Here is a 27,882-nt window from a genome sequence, read left to right as displayed (position 1 = left end):
AGGGTGTGGAAAGTTAACACTTCTAATGGTTTCAAGTTGCGCAAAAAAAAATAAAATAGTGGAGATCGTCTCCCTCCACTTCCTGCTTTCTGCGCTTTTCCAAGGAAGACTCGTCATTGTCGGAAGGAATGTAAACTCCACTTTCTCATCTGCTCGCATAAGCAATTGGCATGTGACAGGAGCACCGATGATATTTGGAGGTTTCACTGTGCTGCGCAGATGTTGATGAACGTAGCAGGGGTGACGACATGCAGCAGAGGTGTTTTCTCGTGCAGAACTGGCAATGCCATCACTGAGGCTCGACAAGACTGGACTCATACATCATTTGCTATCTGGCAAAAAGAAAACAACACCGAGCAGTCAGGATGATGAAGGAGTCGTTGGTTCAAAGTTCTCAGCTCAATTTTATTTATTTACTGCAGTGTTTTTACATAGCGACTATTTGAGTTGGTTTCTGAAATCTGCTGTGATTTAATTGGTTTTTCAGTAGTTAACGGGCAGTATGTACTGTATTTATCGCAGCTTCAGTGCATTGCAGATTTTTTTCAAACATTAATAAATTTTATTTATTTATTTATTTATCTAAGTGGCAAGGCAGGCCAGTTAGTGTATGTGTGTTGCTGAGAGAAAGTGAGAGACAGAGAGAGAGAGAGAGAGGGAGAGAGAGAGGAGAGAGAGAGACTTAGAAGAACAAAAACAGGTCTTAATTGTCCTTAATTGTCTAAGCAACCTTAATTGACTAATCATAAACATGTCTGCTGCACGCCGCCCACGAGATCGCTGGCCTGTGTGTGTGTGTTTGTGTGTGTGTGTGCGTGTGTGTATGTGTGTGTGTGTTAGTGCGCTCTGCTCAAGCGCAAAGGCCCACGTGGGGCATTTAAAAAAAATATATGTTAATTGGTCGCTACTTCGCGGATTTTCGTTTATCGCGGGTGGTTTTGGTCCCGTAAACCGTGATAAACAAGGGATTACTGTACTATCTTTTTTTTTTATTCTACTGTTGAAAAAAAATTGCGATTTTAAGATACATCATATTCTACAGAAAACACAATTTATTGTCATTACAACTTGACACCAACCCAGTTTTTATAAGACTTGTCCATCTATATATATATTGCGCGTTGTCCCGCACGCGGTCTGTCCTTCCATCTGTCCCTTTTCAAAACGTACCTACTTCACCGCGCCGCCACTGCGCGCCGCCACTGCGCCGCTCAGGCAGTGGCTCACTACGATCGCGCGGGCATCTTAGCGAAAAAATGTTGTCTACCCACAAGCATTGCAATAAAATTGTTAGTTATTTAGTAGAGCTAAACATCTCTTTATTTTCACGATAAGCAATGAAGATGAACAAAAAGTTGAACCAAGTAACAACACTTTTGTGGGCCAAAGGCCCACCTTACCAGCCTTCCGCAGGAACTAGCTGATGAGCCGCCCGGAGTCAAAAAAATTTTTCAAAATTTGAAAAAAGTCATATTTTTTCCCATCCATCCATCCATTTTCTAAACCGCTTCTCCTCACGAGGGTCACGGGTGTCCTGGAACTTGACCCAGCTGTTTTCGAGCAGTCGGCGGGGGACACCCTGAACCGGTTGCCTGCCAATCGGCAAGCAGTCATTTTTTTTTTTTTGTTGAAGTAAAAGTTCATCATACTGTATGTCAGGTACGTCGGTGGAGCTGGCCCATAAACATGTTTTAATGAAGGAAAGAAAAGCATGTTTTTCAGCCACTCCCACTTGCACACACACACGCACACACATACACACACACACACACACAATCCCAGCTGAAAAGGTAGGAGGGGCCCTCTGCTGAGAGATCGACAGGCAGCCGTTGTAATTTAGCACAGCGGGGAAAGTTCATCGGAGCTGTTGCAGTCCACTTGAACGACATGACAGCGTTCACAGCGCAGTGAAGCTCACACCTGATCGATCGATCACAAGCTGGCAGTAGCGGGCACTGAGCGCCATGCAGGGCCGGGCAGGAAAAGTCCCCAAACGGGAGATGGTCATAGAGTCACCACAGAAGTACAAGTGCTTGGCTGAGATTGAAGCAGAGGTGGAATCTGGTTCACAGGTGACATCGGTAAGTTTTACCCGCGTCAGTCCATCATCCCATCATTGATAGAAGCGATCTGATCTGATTCTTTAAAACGCGTTGCTACTTTCTCAGTTGTGATTTGAAGAGCAGCTTTGAAGATGCCTTTTAAAAGCGACCGGACGGAAACGGGAAATAGCAGCTCCGGGGTTTACCTCCCCAAGGGGGTTGAATGTTGATACTTATTTTTAGGCACGAGAGTTCCCTTTTGCTCCTTCAGTCTTTCAGTGCCACCCATTCTGGAAGTTTGAAAATTTGACACAGGCTTTGGACACACACAAAAGCCAGAAATTATCAGAATATTCCACCTACACTGCGGCCCGGTAGTCCAGTGGTTAGCACGTCGGCTTCACAGTGCAGAGGTACCGGGTTCGATTCCAGCTCCGGCCTCCCTGTGTGGAGTTTGCATGTTCTCCCCGGGCCTGCGTCGGTTTTCTCCGGGTGCTCCGGTTTCCTCCCACATTCCAAAAAAACATGCGTGGCAGGCTGATTGAACACTCCAAATTGTCCCTAGGTGTGAGTGTGAGTGCGAATGGTTGTTCGTCTCTGTCTGCCCCGCGATTGGCTGGCAACCGATTCAGGGTGTCCCCCGCCTACTGCCCGAAGACAGCTGGGATAGGCTCCAGCACCCCCCGCGACCCTAGTGAGGATCAATGATGAAGATGAATGAATGAATGAATGAATGAATGAATGAATGAATGAATGAATGAATGAATGAATGAATGAATGAATGAATGAATGAAATTAGACAGTGATGGTTTGTAAGGGGGACCATTGCAGGGATGGCAAAAAGTCCTCGCTCATGATACTTATGCTAAAAACAAACAATTCCTTTACTCAAGTAGGAGCCAGAATATGCACCGTATATTTTATTTAGCCAATTAAGGACCACAAAGCAGATCTATTTGCAAATTTAGGCCGTACAAGTACAAAGTTGTCTGAAAAATAATGACACAAGTTAAGTGCAGACAAGTGTAAACTTGACTTAAGAGCCGACTATATTTCCCATCACTATAGTGGGGATAATTAAGAGCAGAAGACTCCACTAACCACCGCGACGTCATTCCAGTTCTGCATTTGAAGTCATGACATAGTGACTGGTACAGTGATACACACGCTCACACACATCACGCTCATCCCTCCATCGCTCCCTTCGCTTATCGAGCTGCTCCAACTGATGACCACTTGTCAAAGAACAATGGCAACTTGTCCACGCAGTTTGAATACCCCCCAGTTCTCGGATACGTTTTACAGTAACCGATCCCAAGTTTTTTTTTTGTCCCATTTTGATGCTGTCGTTTGCTTTTCTAGGTCAAGCCCAAGGTCATCGAGCCTCTGGATTATGAGAGTGTGATCATACAAAGCAAAATGCAGATAATTATCGATGGTCTGCGGGACATGCTGCAGTTCCCTTTGGATGACTTTCAGGTAAAAGTGTATTCGTGGAACGTCTGTTGATGAAATGTGACCTTCATCAAGGAATTGACCAGAGTGGTCATACAAGAAGAGAAGGGAAATGAGATGAAAGTCAGTGATTTTTAAAAAATATATATTTTACATGGGCGGCCCGGTAGTCCAGTGGTTAGCACGTCGGCTTCACAGTGCAGAGGTACCGGGTTCGATTCCAGCTCCGGCCTCCCTGTGTGGAGTTTGCATGTTCTTCCCGGACCTGCGTGGGTTTTCCCCGGGTGCTCCGGTTTCCTCCCACATTCCCAAAGACATGCGTGGCAGGCTGATTGAACGCTCTAAATTGTCCCTAGGTGTGAGTGTGAGTGTGGATGGTTGTTCGACTCTGTGTGCCCTGTGATTGGCTGGCAACCGATTCAGGGTGTCCTCCGCCTACTGCCCGGAGACGGCTGGGATAGGCTCCAGCAGCCCCGCGACCCTAGTGAGGATCAGACGGTTCGGAAGATGAATGAATATATTTTACATATGAGTGGGAGATACAGTGGTGCCTTGAGATATCAATTTAATTCATTCCCTGACCATTTTTTTAAAACCCTCACATCTCAAATCATCATTTGCCAGTGAAATGAATGGAAAGGCTGATAATCCGTTCCAGGCCCTCCACCCAGACCCCCAAATTAGTTTTTAAACACACTTTGCTAAAGGTGAAGTCAACCCCAAAATTTTCTTTACAATAACAATATGTCATAGGCGTGCCGACCACATCAACCGCAAGGGGAGATCTTGCAGTTTACCTGTGTAAACGCACTTTACGTTTGCCAGTGTCATGCACGGACCGCAGGGAGTCTATATATGCTTCTGCAACGTCAAGCCCTGTGTCAGCTTAGACCGCCCTGACTTTAATGGAAATTAGGGGATCCCCTCAAACTGGCCGGGAGTCATTCCACAATGGGGCACAGTGCTAATGCCCCCCCCCCTGACACCTTTTTCTACATGTGCAAAGTCAAGGGACATACCAATTCTAGCATGACTGAGAATGAGTGTTCCTTTGATTGTAAAAAGAAAAAAAATCCTGCAGCATTCGGCATCCATTAGGCAAGTTGAGACAGGGGCAAATATTTAAGTGGCTTACGAAGGTTGCTGAAAGTCAACTTATTTGTCCTCATTCGGGTCACTGGTGAGCTGGTGCCGGCAGGTGAGCTGGTGCTCACAAGTGGACCGAAACACCAAAAATAACATTAAATTTCGCTCTGCTGTCTAAACCTGCGACCTGTTTTCCATCACTCACCCTGGAGAGGAGGAGAGAGGAAGGAAGGGGGTGTGAGCTTGGCAGTTTCAGTGGAGTTTGCACGTGCACATTCCACCCTCACGCAAGTGCATGTGAGCGCACGAAGTGTACAGTATATACAAGAGATAATGGCCGGACTGTGCAATTCATTGCTTCGTTCTGCTGTACAAGATGCCACAAAATCATCGCGCCTCTTTTACGCTTCAATCCCCGCACGCATCACTGCCTTTTGGAACAAGTCCAGTATGAACAGTCATCATTTTAATACTGTACTTCTGTTTCGTAATACCAGCGCTGCGCATGAAAAGCACGAGTGGAGAATATATTTGTGAATATCCGCATTCAGCCAGGTGATTTCATTCTCGTGGCATTGAATCGTTCGCGACTAGACTGTTGTGGTTTTCTTAGAATCAGATCAGCTCCTCAGCCCTGCAGGAACCAGATCAGGATCCTGATCATTTGATTCAGGTGTGTTGGAAGAGAGAAACATCTGCCGCTCCCGAGGACCGGAGTTTGACACCCGTGTCCTAAGACAACCAGAGCAGTCCAGTTGCACTAGTTTCAGTGTTGAGAAGTTGTTTGTTGATTGGTCGGGCAAGCTGATCAGTGACTGATCTAGCACCAGGTGGCGTAACAGAGGCCGGAACTGATGATCCAAATGAAAAACAGAGAATCACAGGAATTCTCCACCAATCTACAATTAAAATGCCTTCCCGGTAGTCCCGTCCACCCATTGACAGTGAACCGTACAAGTTTATCACCAAGAATATGATTTCTTGAAACTTTGTGCAGGTGGTTCTTTTATATCAGCTCATAGTTCACGCAGGGTGACTTCAAGCAAATCTGACATTAGAGATCAAGTATGGGGCGACCCTGTGGCGATGACTTACGATGCGCTTCACAGCACATCTACAGCTCTTCAGAAAAGTTCAGTTCCAGAAAAATTCCGTGAAATAGCGGGGGATAAACTTACCGTTGATGGTTTTCAATCATACAATTTCTCAAAATCAGTAGGCGGGAGCGGACGTTGTATCGGTCTGTCGTGGTGAAGAAGGAGCTGAGCCAAAGGGCGAAGCTCTCAATTTACCGGTCGATCTACGTTCCAACCCTCATCTATGGTCACGAGCTATGGGTCGTGACCGAAAGAACGAGATCCCGGATACAAGCGGCTGAAATGAGTTTTCTCCGCAGGGTGTCCGGGCTCTCCCTTAGAGATAAGGTGAGAAGCTCAGTCATCCGGGAGGGGCTCAGAGTCGAGCCGCTTCTCCTCCACATCGAGAGGAGCCAGATGAGGTGGCTTGGGCATCTGATTCGGATGCCTCATGAGCGCCTCCCCGGTGAGGTGTTCCGGTCATGTCCCACCGGGAGGAGACCCCGAAGAAGACCCAGGACACGCTGGAGAGACTATGTCACCCAGCTTGCCTGGGAACGACTCTGGATCCCCCGGAGAGAGCTGGAAGAAGTAGCTAGGGAGAGGGAAGTCTGGGCTTCCCTGCTAAAGCTCTTGCCCCCACGACCCGGCCCCGGATAAGCGGTAGATGATGGATGGATGGATGGATGGATGGACAGTAGGCGGTACTACAGAACCTGAACCGCGGACCAGGCATACATTACATTACATTCAAACATTGACCATAGCGTTTATTCCGAGCAAAATTGTCCAGGAAATATCTTAATTTCGTCTGTTTGATTTTGTGCCCGTCCCATCAGACTAGCACTCTGAGGCGCCAGGGCCGGACTGCGTTCTCCACTGTGCCAGAAAATGCAGAACGAGAAGCACGCTCGCTGTTTGTCCAAGAGGTAAAACCACCACACGAACTCTGCCAAGGCGTTGATTTTGGTTTCAAAGGCTGAAGAAGAGTCGATTGCATCAGAGAAGACCTTGGCAATGCAGAAAATATTTGCAAATGTTAGCTCCGGATTGAACTTTTCCGCTCTCGATGAAATACGCAGCATCCGGGCGTCGTCTTTGATGTTACGCGTGTTTTAGCGGAGCGTGCCGAAATTGCTTTGGGTGCGGCCCGATTGTAAGCGTATAGCACATTCTGCGCGAGTTTGTGCCAGAAATGACATCATGACCTGGGATGCAGGAGACGAACGGGAACGAGTCCAGATTCCAGACGTTTTGCCTCACTCCACATGTTATGAATTAACAGAATGGATATCAAAGTATTTTTTCTTGAAGTAGCTTTTTCGGCGTTGATGTATTTCTTTGACAATGCATATTTGTACTTTGTCTCTCCGCAGTGCCTGAAAACATATCAATCCGACTGGCATGTGGTCGATTACAAGTATGAGGAATATTCTGGGGACTTCCGACAGCTTCCCAAGTGAGTCTGAAGCTAACTTTCACTGGATTCGCTGCCCTTAGCTTCCATCCTCGGAAAAGACGCTATTTCCTTCCACTACTTATGCGGATGTCCCGCTGAGCAAAAAGGATGCGTTCTCTTTGAGACCACTTTTGTCCTGTCGAGAGGAAGTCAAACAGTGGAGGTTATGGCGTTGGCTCCCAGGAGCCCTTGCGGATACATCCTTTCTCAGCAGCACTTTGAAACTGTAATAATTACATCCCGGCTAGATTACTGTAACGCACTTTATTTTGGAGTCAGCCAGTCCTCCCTCAAGCATCTCCAGATGGTCTAAAAAGCTGCTCCTGGCCTCCTAACTGGAGTTCGTAAGAGGGAGCACATAACGCCAATTCTAGCTTCTCTTCACTAGAGTTTAGAGTTTCTTTTGAGATACTTCGATCTGTCTTCAAATCTTGAAATAGCCTTGCCCCAGTTTACCTCTCTGAGCTCCTCCACCCCAACGCACCAGACCGGTGCCTCAGGTCTGCGAACCAGACACTATAAGAGGTACTGAGAACTAAGTGAAGGCTCAGAGGGGGTTGAGCCTTTTCTGTTTTCAGGCAAGCTCCATCCCTGTCCATTTCCAAAACTGGTTTGATGGCACATCTTATTCCTCGACTTTTGACCCAACATGAGACTTACTGATACGCTGCTCTTTTATTTTCTGGTGTCTACTGTATATGAGTTAGTATCAGTAGTTTGTGTTTTCATTTATTGTTTTTTTTTTGTTGTCGTCCTATTCTTGTTATTCATTCATTCATTCATTCATTCATTCATTCATCTTCCTAACCGCTTGATCCTCACTAGGGTCGCGGGGGTGCTGGAGCCTATCCCAGCTGTCTCCGGGCAGTAGGCGGGGGACACCCTGAATCGGTTGCCAGCCAATCGCAGGGCTCACAGAGACGAACAACCATTCGCACTCACACTCACACCTAGGGACAATTTAGAGGTTCAATCAGCCTGCCATGCATATTTTTGGAATGTGGGAGGAAACCGGAGCACCCGGAGAAAACCCACGCAGACCCGGGGAGAACATGCAAACTCGACACAGGGAGGCCGGAGCTGGAATCGAACCCGGTACCTCTTGCACTGCGAAGCCGACGTGCTCACCACTGGACTACCGGGCCGCCCCTATTCTTGTTATTTTATGTTCAATGTAAAGTGATTTGTTAGCGCTGCGGCTGATGTGAAATGCGCGATATAAATAAAGCTGTATTGAATTGTAATGTATGAAGCGGGATGTAAAATCTGTAAAATGTCACGTTAGGAGACGAACAGTCCGAGTCTGCATGTCTTTTAAATGTTTCTTCCCGGATTGAAGCGCACGCAGAAATTACCGTAGCTGTTTTGTAGCCACAATGCCAAACAATAGAAGTTGTACTGTCCGTCAACCGCTCATATACTTTGCTATTTTTAGACCGTGGTTGATATTGTTTTATTACCATTGAGAATGGTAACGAACAATGTTGCACGATCGCCAGAGCAACATTCAAAATCGGTGTCGGTAGTATTTTAAACTCGACTGAGTGAATATGCAAAAACTCAGGATTAAGGCTGGATCGAAGGAAATTAGCTTTCCGGATGTTGGGTGTCATATTTGAGATATCGGAGAGGATACGCCGGGCAAATACTGGAAGTTGGCTTTTGAAAGAGCAAAGATCAACCATTCAAACAAAATACTTGACAATCAAGCCTGCCTTTGATCAAGTGAAAATGAATCAATTTTGGCGTGTCGAGAAATCATTTAGGAATGTCATTGTTGAATGTACGGAATATCTCAAATCAGGTCAAATGTCCTCTTCCCTGCAGTAAGGTGTTAAGGCCTGAGAAACTGGTCACCCACCTGTTTGAGGTGGATGAAGATGTGGAAAAAGACGAGGTAACAAAGTTATCATGCTCCCCTTTTTTGAACCACCCGTAGAAACTTGCAATTGGACGTTCTTAAAAAGAGAACATGCAGTAAGTCTTAGTTTATCGGGTTGGGCTACGTTCCAAAACAGAATATGGAATACGTTATTGCTTTGAATTGTTTTCTCAATATTTTGGTCCTTTTTTTTTTTTTTGCCTTCATGTGTTTTCTCGCCACTCTCTCCCGCAGGACACCGACTCGTTTGGATCTCACAAGGGAGGAGTGTCGAAACACGGCTGGCTGTACAAGGGCAACGTCAACAGCGCAATCAGTGTTACGATGCGAGTGAGTACCAAAACAACCACTCCAAGCGTTGTTATCTTCTGTACGCCCCATTCCAGAGTCGGTCAATGATCGGTATTCAGGTCTTAAAAATCTGTACAGGCAGTTCTTTTCTTTTCATCTTCCTAATACTGCTGTTTAGATTTTTCCTGGCCTGCAACTTTGCTTGAAAGGGTTTGTCTCAACACGAAGAGTAGCTTTCAGATTGCTAACTTTTCTTAATGAGGCCGAGGTTGTTTTTTGGGGGGGGCATTTGTTTGACTTTTTTTCCAGCTGCCTCCTTAATTGTCATTCCATAGTCCTTCAAAAGGAGATACTTCCGTCTGGCTCAGCTTGGAGATGGATCATACAATCTCAATTTCTACAAGGACGAAAACACCTCCAAGGAACCCAAGGGAACCATCTTCCTTGATTCGTGCATGGGGGTTGTTCAGGTGAGAGGTGAAAGTAAAACACACCTAAATTAACAACATTTATTGTCGTGATTTCAATGTAGTTGGCACAAGTGTAGAATTGAAGACCAAGCTGCCTGTCTGTAATATTTTCGGAACCTCATTAGGATGCATGAGAGGAACAAAATATTGGAAACACTTCTCACTATGATGCAACGCAGTGGCACAGACAGCTAAAAACTAAAATCACCATCATGAAAACATTGTTCAGGAAATACCACTCCGACGGCGTCAAGCAAAATGGAAATATTTTGTGAAGACTGCATTTTGGCCAACGTCACACTTATGCAACCAGAAAAACAACAAAATAGAAAACCAAAACCCTGTTTTGGTCAACAAAAAAATACTGGCGCAACTCTACACTCTCATTCGCTTACTGCCATGTCGCTCAACAAGCTAGGCTGCGCCTTTTAAAGTCACACATTCAAAGTCACAGATACTACAGAGTAGAATGTGAGAATGGCGGCCTCAAGTGGACAACAATAACAACACGCCTCACAAGCACTCATTTTGTAATGGTATTATGCATGAAGCTTTCAAATTTACATAAATAATAGAATACATAGTGTACTGTATATGGTCACTACTTCTACTCCGCCGGTGTTTCTGGAACCTAAATGAGAAACGACGTACAAGAAACCACCGCGCCTGTGGAAAAACAACCAATCACAGACAAAAGGCCTGACTTGTGAGGTGTCAATCGTTTGTTGCGCACTGGCCGGCACACTCTTTGTTGGCCCACCCCTGAAGCCTTGTGGGGACCTGTTACCTTCTTACCCGAGAATACATAGTGTACTGTATATGGTCACTACTTCTACTCCGCCGGTGTTTCTGGAACCTAAATGAGAAACGACGTACAAGAAACCACTGCGCCTGTGGAAAAACAACCAATCACAGACAAAAAGCCTGACTTGTGAGGTGTCAATCGTCTGTTGCGCACTGGCCGGCACACTCTTTGTTGGCCCACCCCTGAAGCCTTGTGGGGACCTGTTACCTTCTTACCCGAGAATACATAGTGTACTGTATATGGTCACTACTTCTACTCCGCCGGTGTGTCTGGAACCTAAATGAGAAACGACGTACAAGAAACCACCGCGCCTGTGGAAAAACAACCAATCACAGAGAAAAGGCCTGACTTGTGAGGTGTCAATCGTTTGCTGCGCACTGGCCGGCACACTCTTTGTTGGTCCACCCCTGAAGCCTTGTGGGGACCTGTTACCTTCTTACCCGAGAATACATAGTGTACTGTATATGGTCACTACTTCTACTCCGCCGGTGTTTCTGGAACCTAAATGAGAAACGACGTACAAGAAACCACCGCGCCTGTGGAAAAACAACCAATCACAGAGAAAAGGCCTGACTTGTGAGGTGTCAATCGTTTGTTGCGCACTGGCCGGCACACTCTTTGTTGGCCCACCCCTGAAGCCTTGTGGGGACCTGTTACCTTCTTACCCGAGAATACATAGTGTACTGTATATGGTCACTACTTCTACTCCGCCGGTGTTTCTGGAACCTAAATGAGAAACGACGTACAAGAAACCACTGCGCCTGTGGAAAAACAACCAATCACAGAGAAAAGGCCTGACTTGTGAGGTGTCAATCGTTTGTTGCGCACTGGCCGGCACACTCTTTGTTGGCCCACCCCTGAAGCCTTGTGGGGACCTGTTACCTTCTTACCCGAAAAAAGCAGTTTATTCCCAACCGGGTGCTACGACAAGACACATTTTTGGGTTGTCCGTGTGGTAGATCAGTGTTCTTACGAGTGTGCAACTAATAATTGGTCCCAAAAACAGCTTCTTGTTTTTTTCCATAGATCATATTTATCACGGCCAAGTCCCAACGACCGTTTTCACACATATGACAAAACTGTTTGCTTATTTTTGTATTTTTTGGGGTGGGGGAGTTTAAAACTCCCCATTTGTTCGTTCATATCTTGGCTTTGCAGAACAATAAAGTCAGGAGGTTTGGCTTTGAGCTGAAGATGCAAGAAAAGAGCACCTTCTTGCTGGCTGCAGAGAGTGAACTGGAGATGGAGGAATGGGTCAGTACGCTCAAAAAAATCCTCCATAGCAACTTCGAGCAGGCCGGACAGGAGAAACATCACAGGGACTTACAAGATGGTATGTTTTGGGGGGTTTTTTGGGACTCATTTGTCAGGAATTGTGTTCAATATGACTACAAATCCTTACGATTCCATCCGTCCATCCATCCAAAAAGAATTCCACCTCTGTCATCAATGTCCAACAATGAGTTCAATATCTCCTCACGTGGCTTGTCTTGTAATCCTCGCCGAGTCGCTGCTGTGTTTTAAATCATATCGTCAACCAAAAGACTCAACTTGATCTTTTCCACAGATGAGGATGACGGAAAAGCCGAGCTCTCCTCTGAAACATTTCAGGACAGTTTTCAGGTGGATAGTTTTTCTTTAAGCAATGATTGTCAACGCCGTCTTCAGACCTTCCCCCAGGCACAACAACCTTATTTGGTAGAACAATTTAGAAAGAGAACAAAAAAATGCTCGTGGCAAGAATAGTGAAGCAATGCTAATGAAAAGGGAAGCACCAAAATGAATGAAGCGCGCACATTTTTTTTTTGCTATTTGCATTTGAATTTTGGGCCAGCTCTGTGTTTTTGCTTTTTTTTTCTAGAGGGCGGAGTTTAAAACGAGAAGCGAAACCAGGCTGAAGTTGTTTTCACTGGACCCTGATGTCCAGGTAATGTCAAATCGAAACGATCCGTTCTTGTCAAGCTTTTACGGCAAAGTGCCTCCGTTCACAGAAACTGGATTTCACTCGCAATGAGCAAAACGTGCGTCAGCCATCCATCCATCCATCATCTACCGCTTATCCGGGGCCGGGTCGCGGGGGCAACAGCTTTAGCAGGGAAGCCCAGACTTCCCTCTCCCTAGCTACTTCTTCCAGCTCTCCCCGGGGGATTCCGAGGCGTTCCCAAGCCAGCTGGGTGACGTAGTCTCTCCAGCGTGTCCTGGGTCTTCCTCGGGGTCTCCTCCCGGTGGGACATGCCCGGAACACCTCACCAGGGAGGCGCTCAGGAGGCATCCGAATCAGATGCCCAAGCCACCTCATCTGGCTCCTCTCGATGTGGAGGAGAAGCGGCTCGACTCTGAGCCCCTCCCGGATGACCGAGCTCCTCACCTTATCTCTAAGGGAGAGCCCGGACACCCTGCGGAGAAAACTCATTTCGGCCGCTTGTATCCGGGATCTCGTTCTTTCGGTCACGACCCATAGCTCGTGGCCATAGATGAGGGTTGGGACGTAGATCGACCGGTAAATTGAGAGCTTCGCCCTTTGGCTCAGCTCCTTCTTTACCACGACAGACCGATACAACGTCCGCATCACAGCAGACGCTGCACCGATCCGCCTGTCGATCTCTCGCTCCCTCCTGCCCTCACTCGTGAACAAGACCCCAAGATACTTAAACTCTTCCACTTGGGGTAATATCTCCTCCCCGACCCGGAGGGGGCAATCCACCCTTTTCCGACTGAGGACCATGGTTTCAGATTTGGAGGTGCTGATTTTCATCCCAACCGCTTCACACTCGGCTGCGAAACGCTCCAGTGAGAGTTGTAGAGCCCCGTTTGAAGGAGCCAACAGCACCACATCATCTGCAAAAAGCAGGGATGTAATACTGAGGCCCCCAAAACGGACCCCCTCAACGCTTCGGCTGCGCCTAGAAATTCTGTCCATAAAGGTTATGAACAGAATCGGCGACAAAGGGCAGCCTTGGCGGAGTCCTACCCCCACTGGAAACGATTCCGACTTACTGCCGGCAATGCGAACCAAACTCTGACATCGGTGGTATAGTGACCGAACAGCCCGTATCAGGGGGTTCGGTACGCCATACCCACGAAGCACCCCCCACAGAACTCCCCGAGGGACACGGTCAAACGCCTTCTCCAAGTCCACAAAACACATGTAGACTGGTTGGGCGAATTCCCACATACCCTCAAGGACCCTGCTAAGGGTGTAGAGCTGGTCCACTGTTCCACGGCCGGGACGAAAACCACATTGCTCCTCCTCAATCTGAGGCTCGACTTCCTGACGGACCCTCCTCTCCAGCACCCCTGAATAGACCTTACCAGGGAGGCTGAGGAGTGTGATCCCTCTGTAGTTGGAACACACCCTCCGGTCCCCCTTTTTAAAAAGAGGGACTACCACCCCGGTCTGCCAATCCAGAGGCACTCTCCCTGTTGACCACGCGATGTTGTAGAGGCGTGTCAACCAGGACATCCCCACAACATCCAGAGCCTTGAGGAACTCCGGGCGGATCTCATCCACCCCTGGGGCCTTGCCACCGAGGAGCTTTTTAACCACATCGGTGACTTCAACCACAGAGATAGGAGAGCCCACCTCAGAGTCCCCAGGCTCTGCTTCCTCAAAGGAAGGCGTGTTGGTGGAGTTGAGGAGGTCTTCGAAGTACTCTGCCCACCGGTTCACAACGTCCCGAGTCGAAGTCAGCAGCGCCCCATCCCCACTGTACACAGTGTTAGTGGTGCACTGCTTCCCCCTCCTGAGACGTCGGATGGTGGACCAGAATTTCCTCGAAGCCGTCCGGAAGTCGGCTTCCATGGCCTCACCGAACTCTTCCCACGCTCGGGTTTTTGCCTCGGCGACCACCGAAGCCGCGGTCCGCTTGGCCAGTCGATACCCGTCAGCTGCCTCTGGGGTCCCACAGGCCATAAAGGCTCGATAGGACTCCTTCTTCAGCTTGACGGCATCCCTTACTGCTGGTGTCCACCAGCGAGTACGAGGATTGCCGCCACGACAGGCACCAACCACCTTACGGCCACAACTCAGATTGGCCGCCTCAACAATAGAGGCACGGAACATGGTCCACTCGGACTCAATGTCCCCCGTCTCCCCCGGAACATGGGAAAAGCTCTGTCGGAGGTGGGAGTTGAAACTCCTTCTGACAGGGGATTCCGCCAGACGCTCCCAACAAACCCTCACTATACGTTTGGGTCTGCCAGGACGGACCGGCATCTTCCCCCACCATCGGAGCCTACTCACCACCAGGTGGTGATCAGTTGACAGCTCCGCCCCTCTCTTCACCCGAGTGTCCAGAACATGCGGCCGCAAATCCGATGATACAACTACAAAGTCGATCATCGAACTGCGGCCTAGGGTGTCCTGGTGCCAAGTGCACATATGGACACCCTTATGTTTGAACAAGGTGTTCGTTATGCACAATCCGTGGCGAGCACAGAAGTCCAATAACAAAACACCACTCGGGTTTTGATCGGGGGGGCCGTTCCTCCCAATCACGCCCCTCCAGGTATCACTGTCATTGCCCACGTGAGCATTGAAGTCCCCCAGCAGAACAATGGAGTCCCCAGCAGGAGTACTCTCCAGCACACCCTCCAAGGACTCCAAAAAGGGTGGGTATGCTGAGCTGCTGTTTGGTGCATATGCACAAACAACAGTCAGGACCCGTCCACCCACCCGAAGGCGGAGGGAGGCAACCCTCTCGTCTACCGGTGTGAACCCCAATGTACAGGCACTGAGCCGGGGGGCAATGAGTATGCCCACACCTGCTCTGCGCCTCTCACCGTGAGCAACTCCAGAGTGGAAGAGAGTCCAACCCCTCTCGAGAGTACTGGTACCAGAACCCAGGCTGTGTGTGGAGGCAAGTCCGACTATATCCAGTCGGAAATTCTCTGCCTCACACACCAGCTCGGGCTCCTTCCCTGCCAGAGAGGTGACATTCCATGTCCCAAGAGCTAGCTTCTGCAGCCGAGGATCGGACCGCCAGGGTCCCCGCCTTTGGCTGCCGCCCAGCTCACATTGCACCCGACCCCTTTGGCCCCTCTCATGGGTGGTGAGCCCATGGGAAGGGGGACCCACGTTGCCTCTTCGGGCTGTGCCCGGCCGGGCCCCATGGGTGTAAGCCCGGCCACCAGGCGCCTGCCAACGAGCCCCACCTCCAGGCCTGGCTCCAGAGGGGGGCCCCGGTGACCCGCGTCCGGGCAAGGGAAACTGAGATCCATTTATTTTTGTCGTCATTGGGGTCTTTTGAGCTGTGCTTTGTCTGGCCCCTCACCTAGAACCTGTTTGCCATGGGTGACCCTGCCAGGGGCATAAAGCCCCAGACAACTTAGCTTCTAGGATCATTGGGACACACAAACCCCTCCACCACGGTAAGGTGACGACTCACGGAGGGGAAAAATATGGATACGCTTCACGAATTTGCGTGTCATCCTTGCGCAGGGGCCATGCTAATCTTCTCTGTATCGTAATCCAATTTTTCATATGTGCTGCCAAAGCTAGCACATATGTGCACATACGTGCGTCAGTTTGAGGAGAAATTTGGCAAGAGGCTCTTGGTCAGCTGTCACGACTTGCTGTTCAACCTGCAGTGCTGCATCGCGGAGGATGGAGAAGGCCCAACAACCAACGTACGTGCTCTTTATCAAAGTCACAAATCCGCCTTTTGTCCATTGCAGGCTCCTTTCCATTTTCAAATTCATCTTTCTCTCCTTCGTGAAAAGGTGGAACCCTTCTATGTGGTTCTGTCCCTCTTTGACGTTCAGAACAGCAGGAAAATATCAGCGGATTTCCACGTGGACCTCAACCACCCTTCGGTCCGACAAATGACATCGGGCTCCGCTTGTGGCCACGACTTGCACGAGAACGATCGCAAGGGCGAGGGTCCCTTTGGCACCCGAAGGCTGGCCAGCGGTTTTCCAGAAACAGCGCTGCAGTACCCCACCCGGGGGGTGTTTTCAGTCACCTGCCCCCATCCTGAGATCTTCCTGGTGGCGAGGATTGAAAAGGTGCTCCAAGGGGGCATTGCTCATTGTACTGAACCCTACATGAAGAGCTCAGACTCCACAAAGGTGCCGGCATGGCAATGGCAGCACGTTCTCTACACTGCATCGTCAATTTTGTTGATTCTGTTTCTGAAAAAAAGCTCTCCTATCTTGATTAGATGGCTCAAAGGGTGCTGAAGAACGCAAAGATGGCCTGCAGCAGATTGGGCCGGTACCGGATGCCGTTCGCCTGGTCTGCAAGGTGTTTTATTTCCCACTTTTACTTAACACTACTCCATAAATCGCAAGATATCCGGATGCCAGAAGAAATTTCTGCATGAACGTGTCATGCGCTTCAACTATTTTTTTTTCGGTTTCAGTATTTTTTTTATTCCACAGTTCGCTCTTTTCTAAGGACCTAAATTCACCATTGGTGTTTAATCCATCAAAAGTTCAAAAGACATCTACGGCTTTTGGTATTCTTTTTTGCAACCTGCGGAGTAAACACTCTGTGACAACCGAAGCTCAGTGGCCACTCCCCAGGAGATTTCTGAAATTTTCTATCCAATCACTCATTTTACCCTTTCATGCACCCTAATAATAATAATAATACATCACATTTGTAAGCGCCTTTCACAACACTCAAGGACACTGTACAGCCAAGACCAATAATAAAACACAGATAAAATAATAAATAAAAAAGAAAGATTTAAGGCGGGTAGGCAAGTCTGAATAGGTGGGTTTTGAGCTGGGTTTTGAATAAGGAAAGAGAGTCAATATTACGAATGTTGGGAGGAAGTGAGTTCCAGAGTTTGGGGGCAGAGCGACTGAAGGCTCTGCACCCCATTGTACTGAGACGGGCAGAGGGTAGAAAAAGGTGGAGGGAGGATGAGGACCTGAGTGAGCGAGAGGGAATGGAGATTTGAAGAAGATCTGACAGATAGGGGGGCGCAAGGTTATGGATGGCTTTGAATGTATAGAGAAGTATTTTGAAGTTGATTCTAAGTTTGACAGGAAGCCAGTGGAGCTGTCGGAGGATGGGGGTGATATGATGGAAGGAGGGGGTTCTCGTGATGATCCGGGCTGCTGAATTCTGAACAAGTTGAAGTTTATGGAGGAATTTTTGATGGACACCGAAGAGGAGTGAGTTGCAGTAGTCAATACGGGAAGTGACGAGACTGTGAACAAGGATAGCGGTGGTGTGCGGAGTGAGTGAGGGACGGAGGCGGTTTATATTGCGAAGGTGGAAATGAGCGGACCGGGTAATGTTATTGATGTGGGAGTGAAAGGATAGTGAACTGTCAAGGATGACACCCAGACTCTTCACCTGGGGGGAAGGAGATATAGTGGCATTATCAATTGTGAGGGAGAAACTGTCGGCTTTGTTTAGAGTGGATTTGGTACCGACGAGTAGGAGTTCAGTTTTATTGCTGTTTAGCTTGAGGAAATTGTGGGTGAACCAAGATTTGATTTCTGAGAGACAGTGAGAGAGGGACGAGGGTGGGAGAGAAGCGTCGGGTTTGCTGGAGAGATAGAGCTGGGTGTCATCCGCAAAGCAGTGAAAGTGTAAGCCAAATTTGCGGAAAATGTTTCCGAGTGGAAGGAGGTAGACAATGAAGAGGAGCGGACCGAGGACAGAGCCCTGGGGAACACCAGAAGAAACGGGGAGGGATTGTGAAGTAAAAGAATCAACTTGAATGAACTGAGAGCGGCCAGTGAGATATGAGTGGAACCAATGTAGAGGGGTGTTGGTGATGCCTATGGTAGAGAGTCGATTGAGGAGGATGGGGTGAGAGATTGTGTCGAAGGCTGCACTCAGGTCAAGGAGGATGAGGATGGAGATAAGGCCAGAGTCTGCTGCCATGAGAAGATCGTTTGTGATTTTTATGAGGGCTGTTTCAGTACTGTGACGGGGACGGAAGCCGGACTGGAATTGTTCATAAAGACTATTGTCGGTGAGGTGGGAGTGGATCTGAGAGGCGACAGTTTTCTCCAGAATTTTCGAGATGAAGGGAAGATGGGAAATGGGGCGTAGGTTATTGAAGTCATGTAACCTGATCGCACGATAAGCTGTCCAATGTAGTAACCGTTGTCGCTGAAAGTGCTAATTCAAAGGATAATCAGTAGCGTGCTCTATTCTAAAAAAAAATATTCAATCGTCACAGACCTCAAATGTTCTGCTGTCATCTTTTCCTCATGATATACAAATGTAAACAGCATGAGGAAGAAGACTGTTTAAATGTCCATTCTGATCGAACCAAAGCCCTTCTTTGAGCGGCGAGCCGTTTTCCAAGACAGCAAAAATGTGTTCTCGTCGGGGTTTGTTCAAGGTTTTGTTATCAGAGAACAGTAAATTGTACAATTAAAAAAATAATAATAATGGAACATGGAGCGGTTGCACATGGGCATTTCACCCTTTCATGCACCAATAATGATAACCTGTAACTTGTAGTGTAGTGACCACTGTCCCTGAAAGGGTTAAAAGTTAAAGAAGGCCAATTTGGGTGAAGATTGTCATGCATTTTAGGTTCATCTTGAAGTTTCGTCCCAAAATCCCAACATTCTTTACTCCTGATTGAACACTCTAAATTGTCCCTAGGTGTGAGTGTGAGTGCGAATGGTTGTTCGTCTCTGTGTGCCCTGCGATTGGCTGGCAACCGATTCAGGGTGTCCCCCGCCTACTGCCCGGAGACAGCTGGGATAGGCTCCAGCACCCCCCCGCGACCCTAGTGAGGATCAAGCGGTTAGGAAGATGAATGAATGAATGAATGAATGAATGAATGAAGTAGACCGTATTAACACATCAGGCTGTTGTCTTGCAAACGTGCTCCTTCATTATTATGATTCTTATGATGTAAATTGTGTGTACCAAACGTCACCTCGATCAGATCTGATCAATGCTATTACTGTTCATTGATTCACAATTTCTGGCTGACTTAATTTTTGCATGTAAGAGGCGCCAAATACTTGATGGTGAAACCCGTGCTGCCAAATTCATTCATTCATCTTCCGAGCCGCTTGATCCTCACTAGGGTCGCGGGGGGTGCTGGAGCCTATCCCAGCTGTCTTCGGGCAGTAGGCGGGGGACACCCTGAATCGGTTGCCAACCAATCGCAGGGCACACAGAGACGAACAACCATTCGTACTCACACTCACACCTAGGGACAATTTAGAGCAGTGGTCACCAACATGGTGCCCGCGGGCACCAGGTAGCCCGTGAAGACCACTTGAGTAGCCCGTCAGTGCCTGGACATTGTGATTTGCTAGTAGAAATTATGATTTAAAAATGCAAACATTGGCAGTACTGTGAGACATTTCGAAACACGATCAAAGTCTGACAATTTAAATCATCTAGTATTAAAAATAACACATCCTCATATTATTGAAGGTATTTTGGACAAATATGTTATTTCAGACGTGTATCAATTTGGTAGCCCTTCACACAATCGGTACACATGAAGTTGCTCTCACCCTCAAAAATGTTGGTGACACCTGATTTAGAGTGTTCAATTAGCCTGCCACGCATTGTTTTGGAATGTGGGAGGAAACCGGAGCACCCGGAGAAAACCCACGCAGGCCCGGGGAGAACATGCAAACTCCACACAGGGAGGTCTGAGCTGGAATCGAACCCGGTACCACTGCACTGTGAAGCCGACGTGCTAACCACTGGACTACCGGGCCGCCCATGTGATGCCAAATTGAAATGTGATTTTCACTGCGGCATTTTTTTTATTCCCACAGGCCCGTGTTCAAAGATGCATCAGGAACTTTGGACAAAAATGCTCACTTTCCAGCGCTTTACCGTCAGGACAGCGGCAAGTTGTCCGATGAGGACATGTTCAAACTTCTCACCGACTTTCGAAAGTAAACACCCCCCCCTCCCCCCCCTCCACCCAGTCCTTCCTTGGTTCTCATCAGCCTGCGACTTGTTCTTCCAGCTGTTTTTCATTCATTATTCTGTCCTCCCAACAGACCAGAGAAAATGGCGAAACTTCCTGTGCTGTTAGGGAATCTGGATGTAACTCTTGATTGCGCGGCCCCGGACGTGACCAGTAAATCTCCTCGATATTGACACACAAAAGAAAATAACCAAAAGCAAATTCATGTGAAAGCATCTTGTGTCCCCTTTACTGCAGATTGCCTCACATCCTCCTACATCCCTTTGAGGAACTTTGAAGTAAATGGATCAAGCACCGCCGCTCTGGAGGTGGAGGAATTTGTACCCGCCATTGCCAAGTGCTCCCAACCCTTCACCGTCTATAAAAACCATCTTTATGTTTATCCAAAGCACCTCAAATATGACGGTCAGAAATCGTTTGCTAAGGTACGTGCAGTATAACGGCATTATTTGCCCGATGGGAAATATTTGAGATGATATTCACCTGTACTCCTTTTAAGGTTGCAAATTAACTGGCAGCCCCGTCGGCTAAGAAGCTGGGCAGGGCTTGTCATGAATTGCATTTTCACAATGTTAGCCTGTTACAAAGAAGCACGTAGCAGTGCGTCTGTGTCGTCCCCCCCCCCCCCCCCCACTCCGGTTTCCCAAATATTTTCCCTTCACTTGCCTTAGAAGTATCTGTCTCTGTTTATTTTAGCTGTCAGCAGGATTCTGCAATGTCACAGTATGAGTAATATGTGTGTTTTTTTTATTGGGGGGGGGGGGGGGGTTGAAGTCATCCTTCCCCGATGTACTTCTTGTCTCCTCAGGCCAGAAATATTGCAGTTTGCATTGAATTCAAGGATTCTGACAAAGGGGGCGCTCAACCACTAAGGGTAAGTTCCGATGTGTTTTTTTTTTTCGGATGTAATTTGCCTGCCAGGTCAGTCGTTGTCAGAGAAAAGCATCAAGAGAATTCATCAGCATATCGTACGTGCGAGTTCAGAATTTGAAGTCATTTGACACAGTTGAATTAGTTAAGGTAAATGTACACACTTCATGGTATTTTAAGCAGAGGTAGGAGTAATCCAGTTAGTCTGGGATTTCCCAGTCGTACCCTTCACGTTTCAAGCAGGACTCGAATTACCGTGGCAAATATTTAGCAAGTTGAGTGCCTGCTCAACTGCAAAAAAACTGACTTGAATCGAAGTCAAGTCATTACTTGGTTTAAAGTTAGTGTCGCGTCATCCCACGTGAAGTCATACAATCTCGCGTTGTCGCACCATAACAGTATATTATTAACACACGCCAAACACAGAAAGGGGGCGGCCCGGTAGTCCAGTGGTTAGCACGTCGGCTTCACAGTGCAGAGGTACCGGGTTCGATTCCAGCTCCGCCCTCTCTGTGGAGTTTGCATGTTCTCCCCGGGCCTGCGTGGGTTTTCTCCGGGTGCTCCGGTTTCCTCCCACATTCCAAAAACATGCGTGGCAGGCTGATTGAACACTCTAGATTGTCCCTAGATGTGAGTGTGAGTGCGAATGGTTGTTCGTTTCTGTGTGCCCTGCGATTGGCTGGCAACCGATTCAGGGTGTCCCCCGCCTACTGCCCGAAGACGGCTGGGATGGGCTCCAGCACCCCCCGCGACCCTAGTGAGGATCAAGCGGTTCAGAAAATGGATGGATGGATGGATGGATGAATAAAAACAGACGCGCTAAATCCTCCTAGTCGGCCCGGTAGTCCAGTGGTTAGCACGTCGGCTTCACGGTGCAGAGGTACCGGGTTCGATTCCAGCTCCGGCCTCCCTGTGTGGAGTTTGCATGTTCTCCCCGGGCCTGCGTGGGTTTTCTCCGGGTGCTCCGGTTTCCTCCCACATTCCAAAAACATGCGTGGCAGGCTGATTGAACACTCTAGATTGTCCCTCGATGTGAGTGTGAGTGCGAATGGTTGTTCGTTTCTGTGTGCCCTGCGATTGGCTGGCAACCGATTCAGGGTGTCCCCCGCCTACTGCCCGAGGACAGCTGGGATAGGCTCCAGCACCCCCCCGCGACCCTAGTGAGGATCAAGCGGCTCGGAAGATGAATGAATGAAACACAGAAAGGGGAAGATAACTCAAAAAATTTCAAAACAATAGAAAGATCTGTGCATCCCCGCTTGTCGAAATACAGCATTCTTATTAACAGTGCACCTCTTGGATATTTTAATTAAGCAGTAAAATGCATCTATTTTTTTTACATATTTTTTTTAGAATCTCAGGGGGCTCTCAGTTCGCCGCATGCTGTCAACTGAAAATGACATCACAATTGCTCAGGGGCAAGCAACCAAGGCTCACCTGAGTTTTCCGAGTTTGGTCACGTGATCTTCACAAGATGAGCCCTAATTGGTTGTTACCTGAGCAACTGTGATGTCATTTTCAACTGACCGCAAGTGGCAAAATGGCCGCCCCCTGAGATAGATTAAAAATGAGTGGATCTCGCTGCATTATTCATGATCGACGACGTGAATAGTTTTGTCTTTTTTGTTTAACTTTGAGGTTTTATTTATTCAAGCGTGTTCTGTTTATTGCCTGTTTTTCCTTTTAAAAATTAACCGCAGTGCATCTATGGCCATCCTGGAAGTTCCCTATTCATCAAGCAAGCTTACGCAGTTGTTTTGCACCACCACCAGAACCCCGAATTCTACGATGAGGTTACATTTCGTCTCACCACAATTGATCCCTCTCATAATCTTTGTGGCCGCGTGACAAGATAGTGCTACTAATCCACCATTCCCTATGATTGGGAGCCACCATGAAGGAATCTCTTATCTCTCCCGCAACCCAGATCAAGATAGAACTGCCAACTCAACTGCACCAAAAGCACCACCTGCTTTTTACCTTCTATCACATTAGCTGCGACAACAACAAGAAGAAGAAAGATGTGGTGGAGACCCCAGGTAGGCTGTTCTTAGAGCACAATGTGCTATACTGATGAAAATATAGCCCAGGACAATAAACTTGGGGCATTGTTACATTACTACATTGCTAGATAGTTAACTAGTCAGGGGTCGGCAACTCAAAATGTTGGACCAAGAAAACAAAAACCAAATATGTCAAAAGCCCTACTTTGAAGGCAACATGTTTTTTGTATCTATGTTAGCGAAATTAGCCTCCTATCAAAATGAATAAGTTGTCTACAAATTACCCGGGCTAGGTGATGTTTTCTTCACACTTTGTGGCTACCGTGCTTCGACTTTCATGCTAGCCGTTACCCGGGACTGGTAAAAATGTGTGCCGTGTTCCCGACAGTGGGCTCAGCATGGTGGCCTCTGCTAAGAGATGGTCGGGTCAACATGAGTGAGCAGCAGCTACCCGTGGCTGCTCATTTGCCCGCGGGCTACCTCAGTTGCCAAGATGCTGTCACGAAGGTAAAAATAAAATGATAACAGCAGCTCATTTGTGAAGGAAATTTGTTATGATGAACATTTCTGTTTGAAAGATCCCATTGGGATTGGAATTAACGTGTTGACAGAAGTCATGTTTGTTGTTTTTTTTTTCTTCTTTCTTCTTTCTACCTACATTCTTGCTGCTGGAGGCTGTAAATTTCCCCAGTGTGGGACAAATAACGGATATCTTATCTTATATTTTCTCTAAGCCATTATTTTATTTATTTATTTATTTTTGTTGTATTTTTTCTTATCTTATTTGATGTTGTTTTTAACATTGTACTCGTGATTTTAACTGCTTGTTGTAAGGTGTCCTTGAGTTTCTAGAAAGGCGCCCACAAATAAAATGTATTATTATTATTATTATTATTATTATCTTATGTAGGGCGGCCCGGTAGTCCAGTGGTTAGCATGTCGGCTTCACAGTGCAGAGGTACCGGGTTCGATACCAGCTCCGGCCTCCCTGTGTGGAGTTTGCATGTTCTCCCCGGGCCTGCGTGGCTTTTCTCCGGGTGCTCCGGTTTCCTCCCACATTCCAAAAAAAATATGCATGGCAGGCTGATTGAACACTCTAAATTGTCCCGAGGTGTGAGTGTGAGTGCGGATGGTTGTTCGTCTCTGTGTGCCCTGCGATTGGCTGGCAACCGATTCAGGGTGTCCCCCGCCTACTGCCCGGAGACGGCTGGGATGGGCTCCAGCACCCCCCGCGACCCTAGTGAGGATCAAGCGGTACGGAAGATGAATGAATGAATGAATGAATTATCTTATGTATGGCAATCCACCATTTGTCATTACAGCAATCTAGCTCGGACATCAAGTGGGTTGACGGAGGAAAGCCGCTGTTCAAAGTCTCAACGCATCTCGTTTCCACAATTTACACTCAGGTATCATTGAAATAACCACATGGGGACCTCTCATTACACCGTGCAATATAATTGTGTGAACGCTGAAGACCCCAAATTTGCCACATTTTGTCCATCCAAGCAGCCATTCTCTGTATCCCCCACATGAGAGATATTTCATTTCTTGACCGTTTCAAATCCTCCCAGCCTCACATTCTACATTTCAATTAATTCTGTCACATCTCAGTCCCGGCGTCAGCTCTTCAGCATTCACGGGCGATTTCCACTGAAATTGCACTCTGGTTGTGAGATCCGTTTCTAACATCATCATTCCTCATTCATTTAGGATCAACACTTACACAATTTCTTTCACCATTGCGAAAGCATCCAAGCGTCAGAACAACCGTCAGAGGGCGGGCTGGTGAAATTCTTGAAGGTGACATATTTCATGTTTTAAAGGAAAACCCCCCGACTTGTCATGCGTTCAGGTCCTTACCGAATGCCTTCTACTCCCTTCCTTGCCAGAGTCTCCACGCTATGGAAGGCCACGTCATGGTGAACTTTCTTCCCACCATCCTCAACCAGCTGTTTTGTGTCCTCACCGGGGCCTCGCATGAAGATGTCGCTGTCAATGTGACAAGGCGAGGCCACAATTACTGCCGCTATTCGTTATTATACTCCACTTCTGTATCCTCTTAAACGATATGGCTTTCTCTTTAGGGTAATGGTGCACATTGTAGCGCAATGCCACGAAGAGGGCCTTGAGCATTACCTGAGGTCTTATGTCAAGGTTTGCAATGCGTATCGTGGATATAATATAAACAATGGCTCCTTATTTTTCCCAATAAAAAAAGCGGGAAATATTTTTTTTGGGGGGGTGGGGGGGTCTTTCCTTTGCACAGTTTGTCTTCAAACCGGAGCCTTATTCCGTCAACGGTGAAAGCAACATTCACGAGGAGCTGACAAAAGCCATGACAGCAATTCTGAAGCCATCCACTGATTTCCTAACAAGCAACAAGCTGCTGAAGGTAAACCGCGCTCGAGGCTCGCGCCGTTTTTAAAAGTCGAGAGTAAGGCTCCCACGGGTCGAAATAACTCATGTAAAATCCTTAAAACATGTGGAAGTGGGAAAACAATTGTATGATTGACCAGTACGTTCCTGAGATGGATTTTCGTCGAAAAGTTAAGTGAGGTTTCTGACGTTCGGAAACCATTCATTCATTCATTCATCTTCCGAGCCGCTTGATCCTCACTAGGGTCGCGGGGGGTGCTGGAGCCTATCCTAGCTGTCTTCGGGCAGTAAGCGGGGGACACCCTGAATTGGTTGCCAGCCAATCACAGGGCACACAGAGACGAACAACCATCGACGCTCACACTCACACCTAGGGACAATTTTTAGAGTGTTCAATCAGCCTGCCACGCATGTTTTTGGAATGTGGGAGGAAACCGGAGCACCCGGAGAAAACCCACGCAGGCCCGGGGAGAACATGCAAACTCCACACAGGGAGGCCGGAGCTGGAATCGAACCCGGTACCTCTGCACTGTGAAGCCGACGTGCCAACCACTGGACTACCGGGCCGCCCCCGTTCGGAAACCAAATTGAATGTAATGATAAAGACATAATGGTATTTATATGGACAACTTTAAAGCTTCTCTGCAGCACTGGAGCGCCGCAGGGGACTGTTCTGGCTCCATTCCTGTTCTAAATTTCCCCAGTGTGGGACGAATAAAGGATATCTTATCTTATCTTAAAGGGGACAGTTTAAAATGCTTAAAGGGCATGAATTTTATTTTTTTTTTAAATCGCTTTTCAATGTTAGAAAACCATGACCAGTCGCCGCCGGAATTCAAACAAACCTCTCCACCTTCACCAGCTTCAACCTCTGAAAATATCAAAGCAATCGTCGCACTATTTTATATTTCATCGGCACGTAGACATTCACGAAAGAGGAAAAAAAAAAGCTTGATGCGGCGCAATGTTAGAAAACTACCACCACATGAATTTGGATGGTGATTACTTTGTTTTCTAACATTAAACCACATTCTCTTTTTTTTTTAAATTAATGAAGAGGAAAACACTTAACGGCCAAAATATATGGCCGTTAGGTCGGACGTGTTCAGTGGTTGAAGTGGGCACAGGTAGAGCATGTGAATTTTCATCATGATTGCTTGTAGTTTTCTCACATTAAGCTCCATTAAGAGAAAAAATGATTAATTCTGCATATGCTCTCTCTACAGGTGTGGACGGTATTCACTTTTAAGTCACTGAAGTAAATATGAATAAATAGTAGAATACAAATACAAGCAAATTAACCGAGCTGATGTGTTTAGCTTCTCTGTTTGTTGTTTTTTTTTTTTGCGTGCTTTTTCCAGGGTTGTTCTTTTTTTTTTTAAAACATATTTAACTTTGCCTTGCAGCATTCTTGGTACTTCTTTGAAGCATTGGTCAAATCAATGGCTCATTATCTCACAGAGAGTGGTCAAGTCAAGGTAAGTATTTTTTCACATGTTGTCACAGCACCGCCCCCATTACCTTTATCTCAAATTTAAACTCTTATTTCTTTCATTTCTTGCCCTTGGTACAGCTGTCAAGAAACCAACATTTTTCCGTCTCCTTCTACCATGCTGTTGAGATCTTGATCAACACGCTGATGCCTCACATCACCCAGAAATACAAGGACAACCTGGATGCGGCGCGCAATGCTAATCACAGCCTGGCGGTTTTCATTAAGGTTAGTCTGCAGCTGGAATCAGCATTAAACCATTTACAGCAGGGGTGTCCAAACTTTTTGCCAAGGGGGCCAGATTTTATGTGGTAAAATGTCGGGGGGCCGACCTTGGCTGACATTCTTTACATTGAACAACAATATTGTTCAGCAAATTTTAGTAAGCCAGTCTGTTTCACATTTCCATTTTTATTTTAATTTCAACAATCTTAAGAATTTCTTTTGGTTCATTTGAAACAGGTATATCACATGCAACTGCTTATTCACTTGACTTTTTCTTAAACAGAAGTCTCCTGAGTGCAAATTGATTGATTTGAAACATAAAATGTATCACCATGACTTTTCAATAGTCACAAAACCTTTGACTCGAACAACAGGGAAATGAACAAGCAATACACATAACTGCAAGGATCATTTGAAATATGACATATCAGTCAATAGAAACACGGAGTGATGTCTTGTTAACTCG

At 47.2% G+C, this 27,882-nt stretch overlaps 1 protein-coding gene and 1 non-coding gene across 2 annotated transcripts in view; one reads left to right on the top strand and one right to left on the bottom strand.

Moving 5' to 3' along the window:
* Positions 1-1,774: 1,774 nt before the first annotated feature.
* Positions 1,775-27,882, top strand: part of LOC127596608 (dedicator of cytokinesis protein 9-like) — a 53,313-nt gene continuing 27,205 nt past the window's right edge. Inside the window, exons 1-29 of the mRNA XM_052059341.1 lie at positions 1,775-2,081; positions 3,405-3,521; positions 6,499-6,588; positions 7,036-7,118; positions 8,946-9,015; positions 9,235-9,330; positions 9,627-9,761; positions 11,725-11,899; positions 12,134-12,189; positions 12,428-12,493; positions 12,558-12,591; positions 15,227-15,231; positions 16,093-16,194; positions 16,288-16,635; positions 16,728-16,810; positions 20,290-20,412; positions 20,521-20,600; positions 20,685-20,872; positions 21,256-21,321; positions 23,018-23,110; positions 23,245-23,356; positions 23,709-23,827; positions 24,643-24,729; positions 25,034-25,123; positions 25,213-25,328; positions 25,408-25,477; positions 25,590-25,715; positions 27,106-27,177; positions 27,273-27,419. Of these exons, the coding sequence (XP_051915301.1) occupies positions 1,965-2,081; positions 3,405-3,521; positions 6,499-6,588; positions 7,036-7,118; positions 8,946-9,015; positions 9,235-9,330; positions 9,627-9,761; positions 11,725-11,899; positions 12,134-12,189; positions 12,428-12,493; positions 12,558-12,591; positions 15,227-15,231; positions 16,093-16,194; positions 16,288-16,635; positions 16,728-16,810; positions 20,290-20,412; positions 20,521-20,600; positions 20,685-20,872; positions 21,256-21,321; positions 23,018-23,110; positions 23,245-23,356; positions 23,709-23,827; positions 24,643-24,729; positions 25,034-25,123; positions 25,213-25,328; positions 25,408-25,477; positions 25,590-25,715; positions 27,106-27,177; positions 27,273-27,419 (3,066 nt within the window). The 5' untranslated portion in view covers positions 1,775-1,964. The remainder of the gene's footprint in view (positions 2,082-3,404; positions 3,522-6,498; positions 6,589-7,035; positions 7,119-8,945; positions 9,016-9,234; positions 9,331-9,626; positions 9,762-11,724; positions 11,900-12,133; positions 12,190-12,427; positions 12,494-12,557; positions 12,592-15,226; positions 15,232-16,092; positions 16,195-16,287; positions 16,636-16,727; positions 16,811-20,289; positions 20,413-20,520; positions 20,601-20,684; positions 20,873-21,255; positions 21,322-23,017; positions 23,111-23,244; positions 23,357-23,708; positions 23,828-24,642; positions 24,730-25,033; positions 25,124-25,212; positions 25,329-25,407; positions 25,478-25,589; positions 25,716-27,105; positions 27,178-27,272; positions 27,420-27,882) is intronic.
* LOC127596905 (U6 spliceosomal RNA) lies at positions 15,962-16,069 on the bottom strand. Its single transcript, XR_007961594.1, has one exon. It is a non-coding gene; the product is annotated as a U6 spliceosomal RNA (small nuclear RNA).

Source organism: Hippocampus zosterae, chromosome 2 (assembly GCF_025434085.1).
Source record: "Hippocampus zosterae strain Florida chromosome 2, ASM2543408v3, whole genome shotgun sequence".
Lineage (NCBI taxonomy): Eukaryota > Metazoa > Chordata > Actinopteri > Syngnathiformes > Syngnathidae > Hippocampus > Hippocampus zosterae.
Note: the sequence above shows the minus strand (reverse complement) of the source record. Positions and strands in the feature narration are given on the sequence as shown.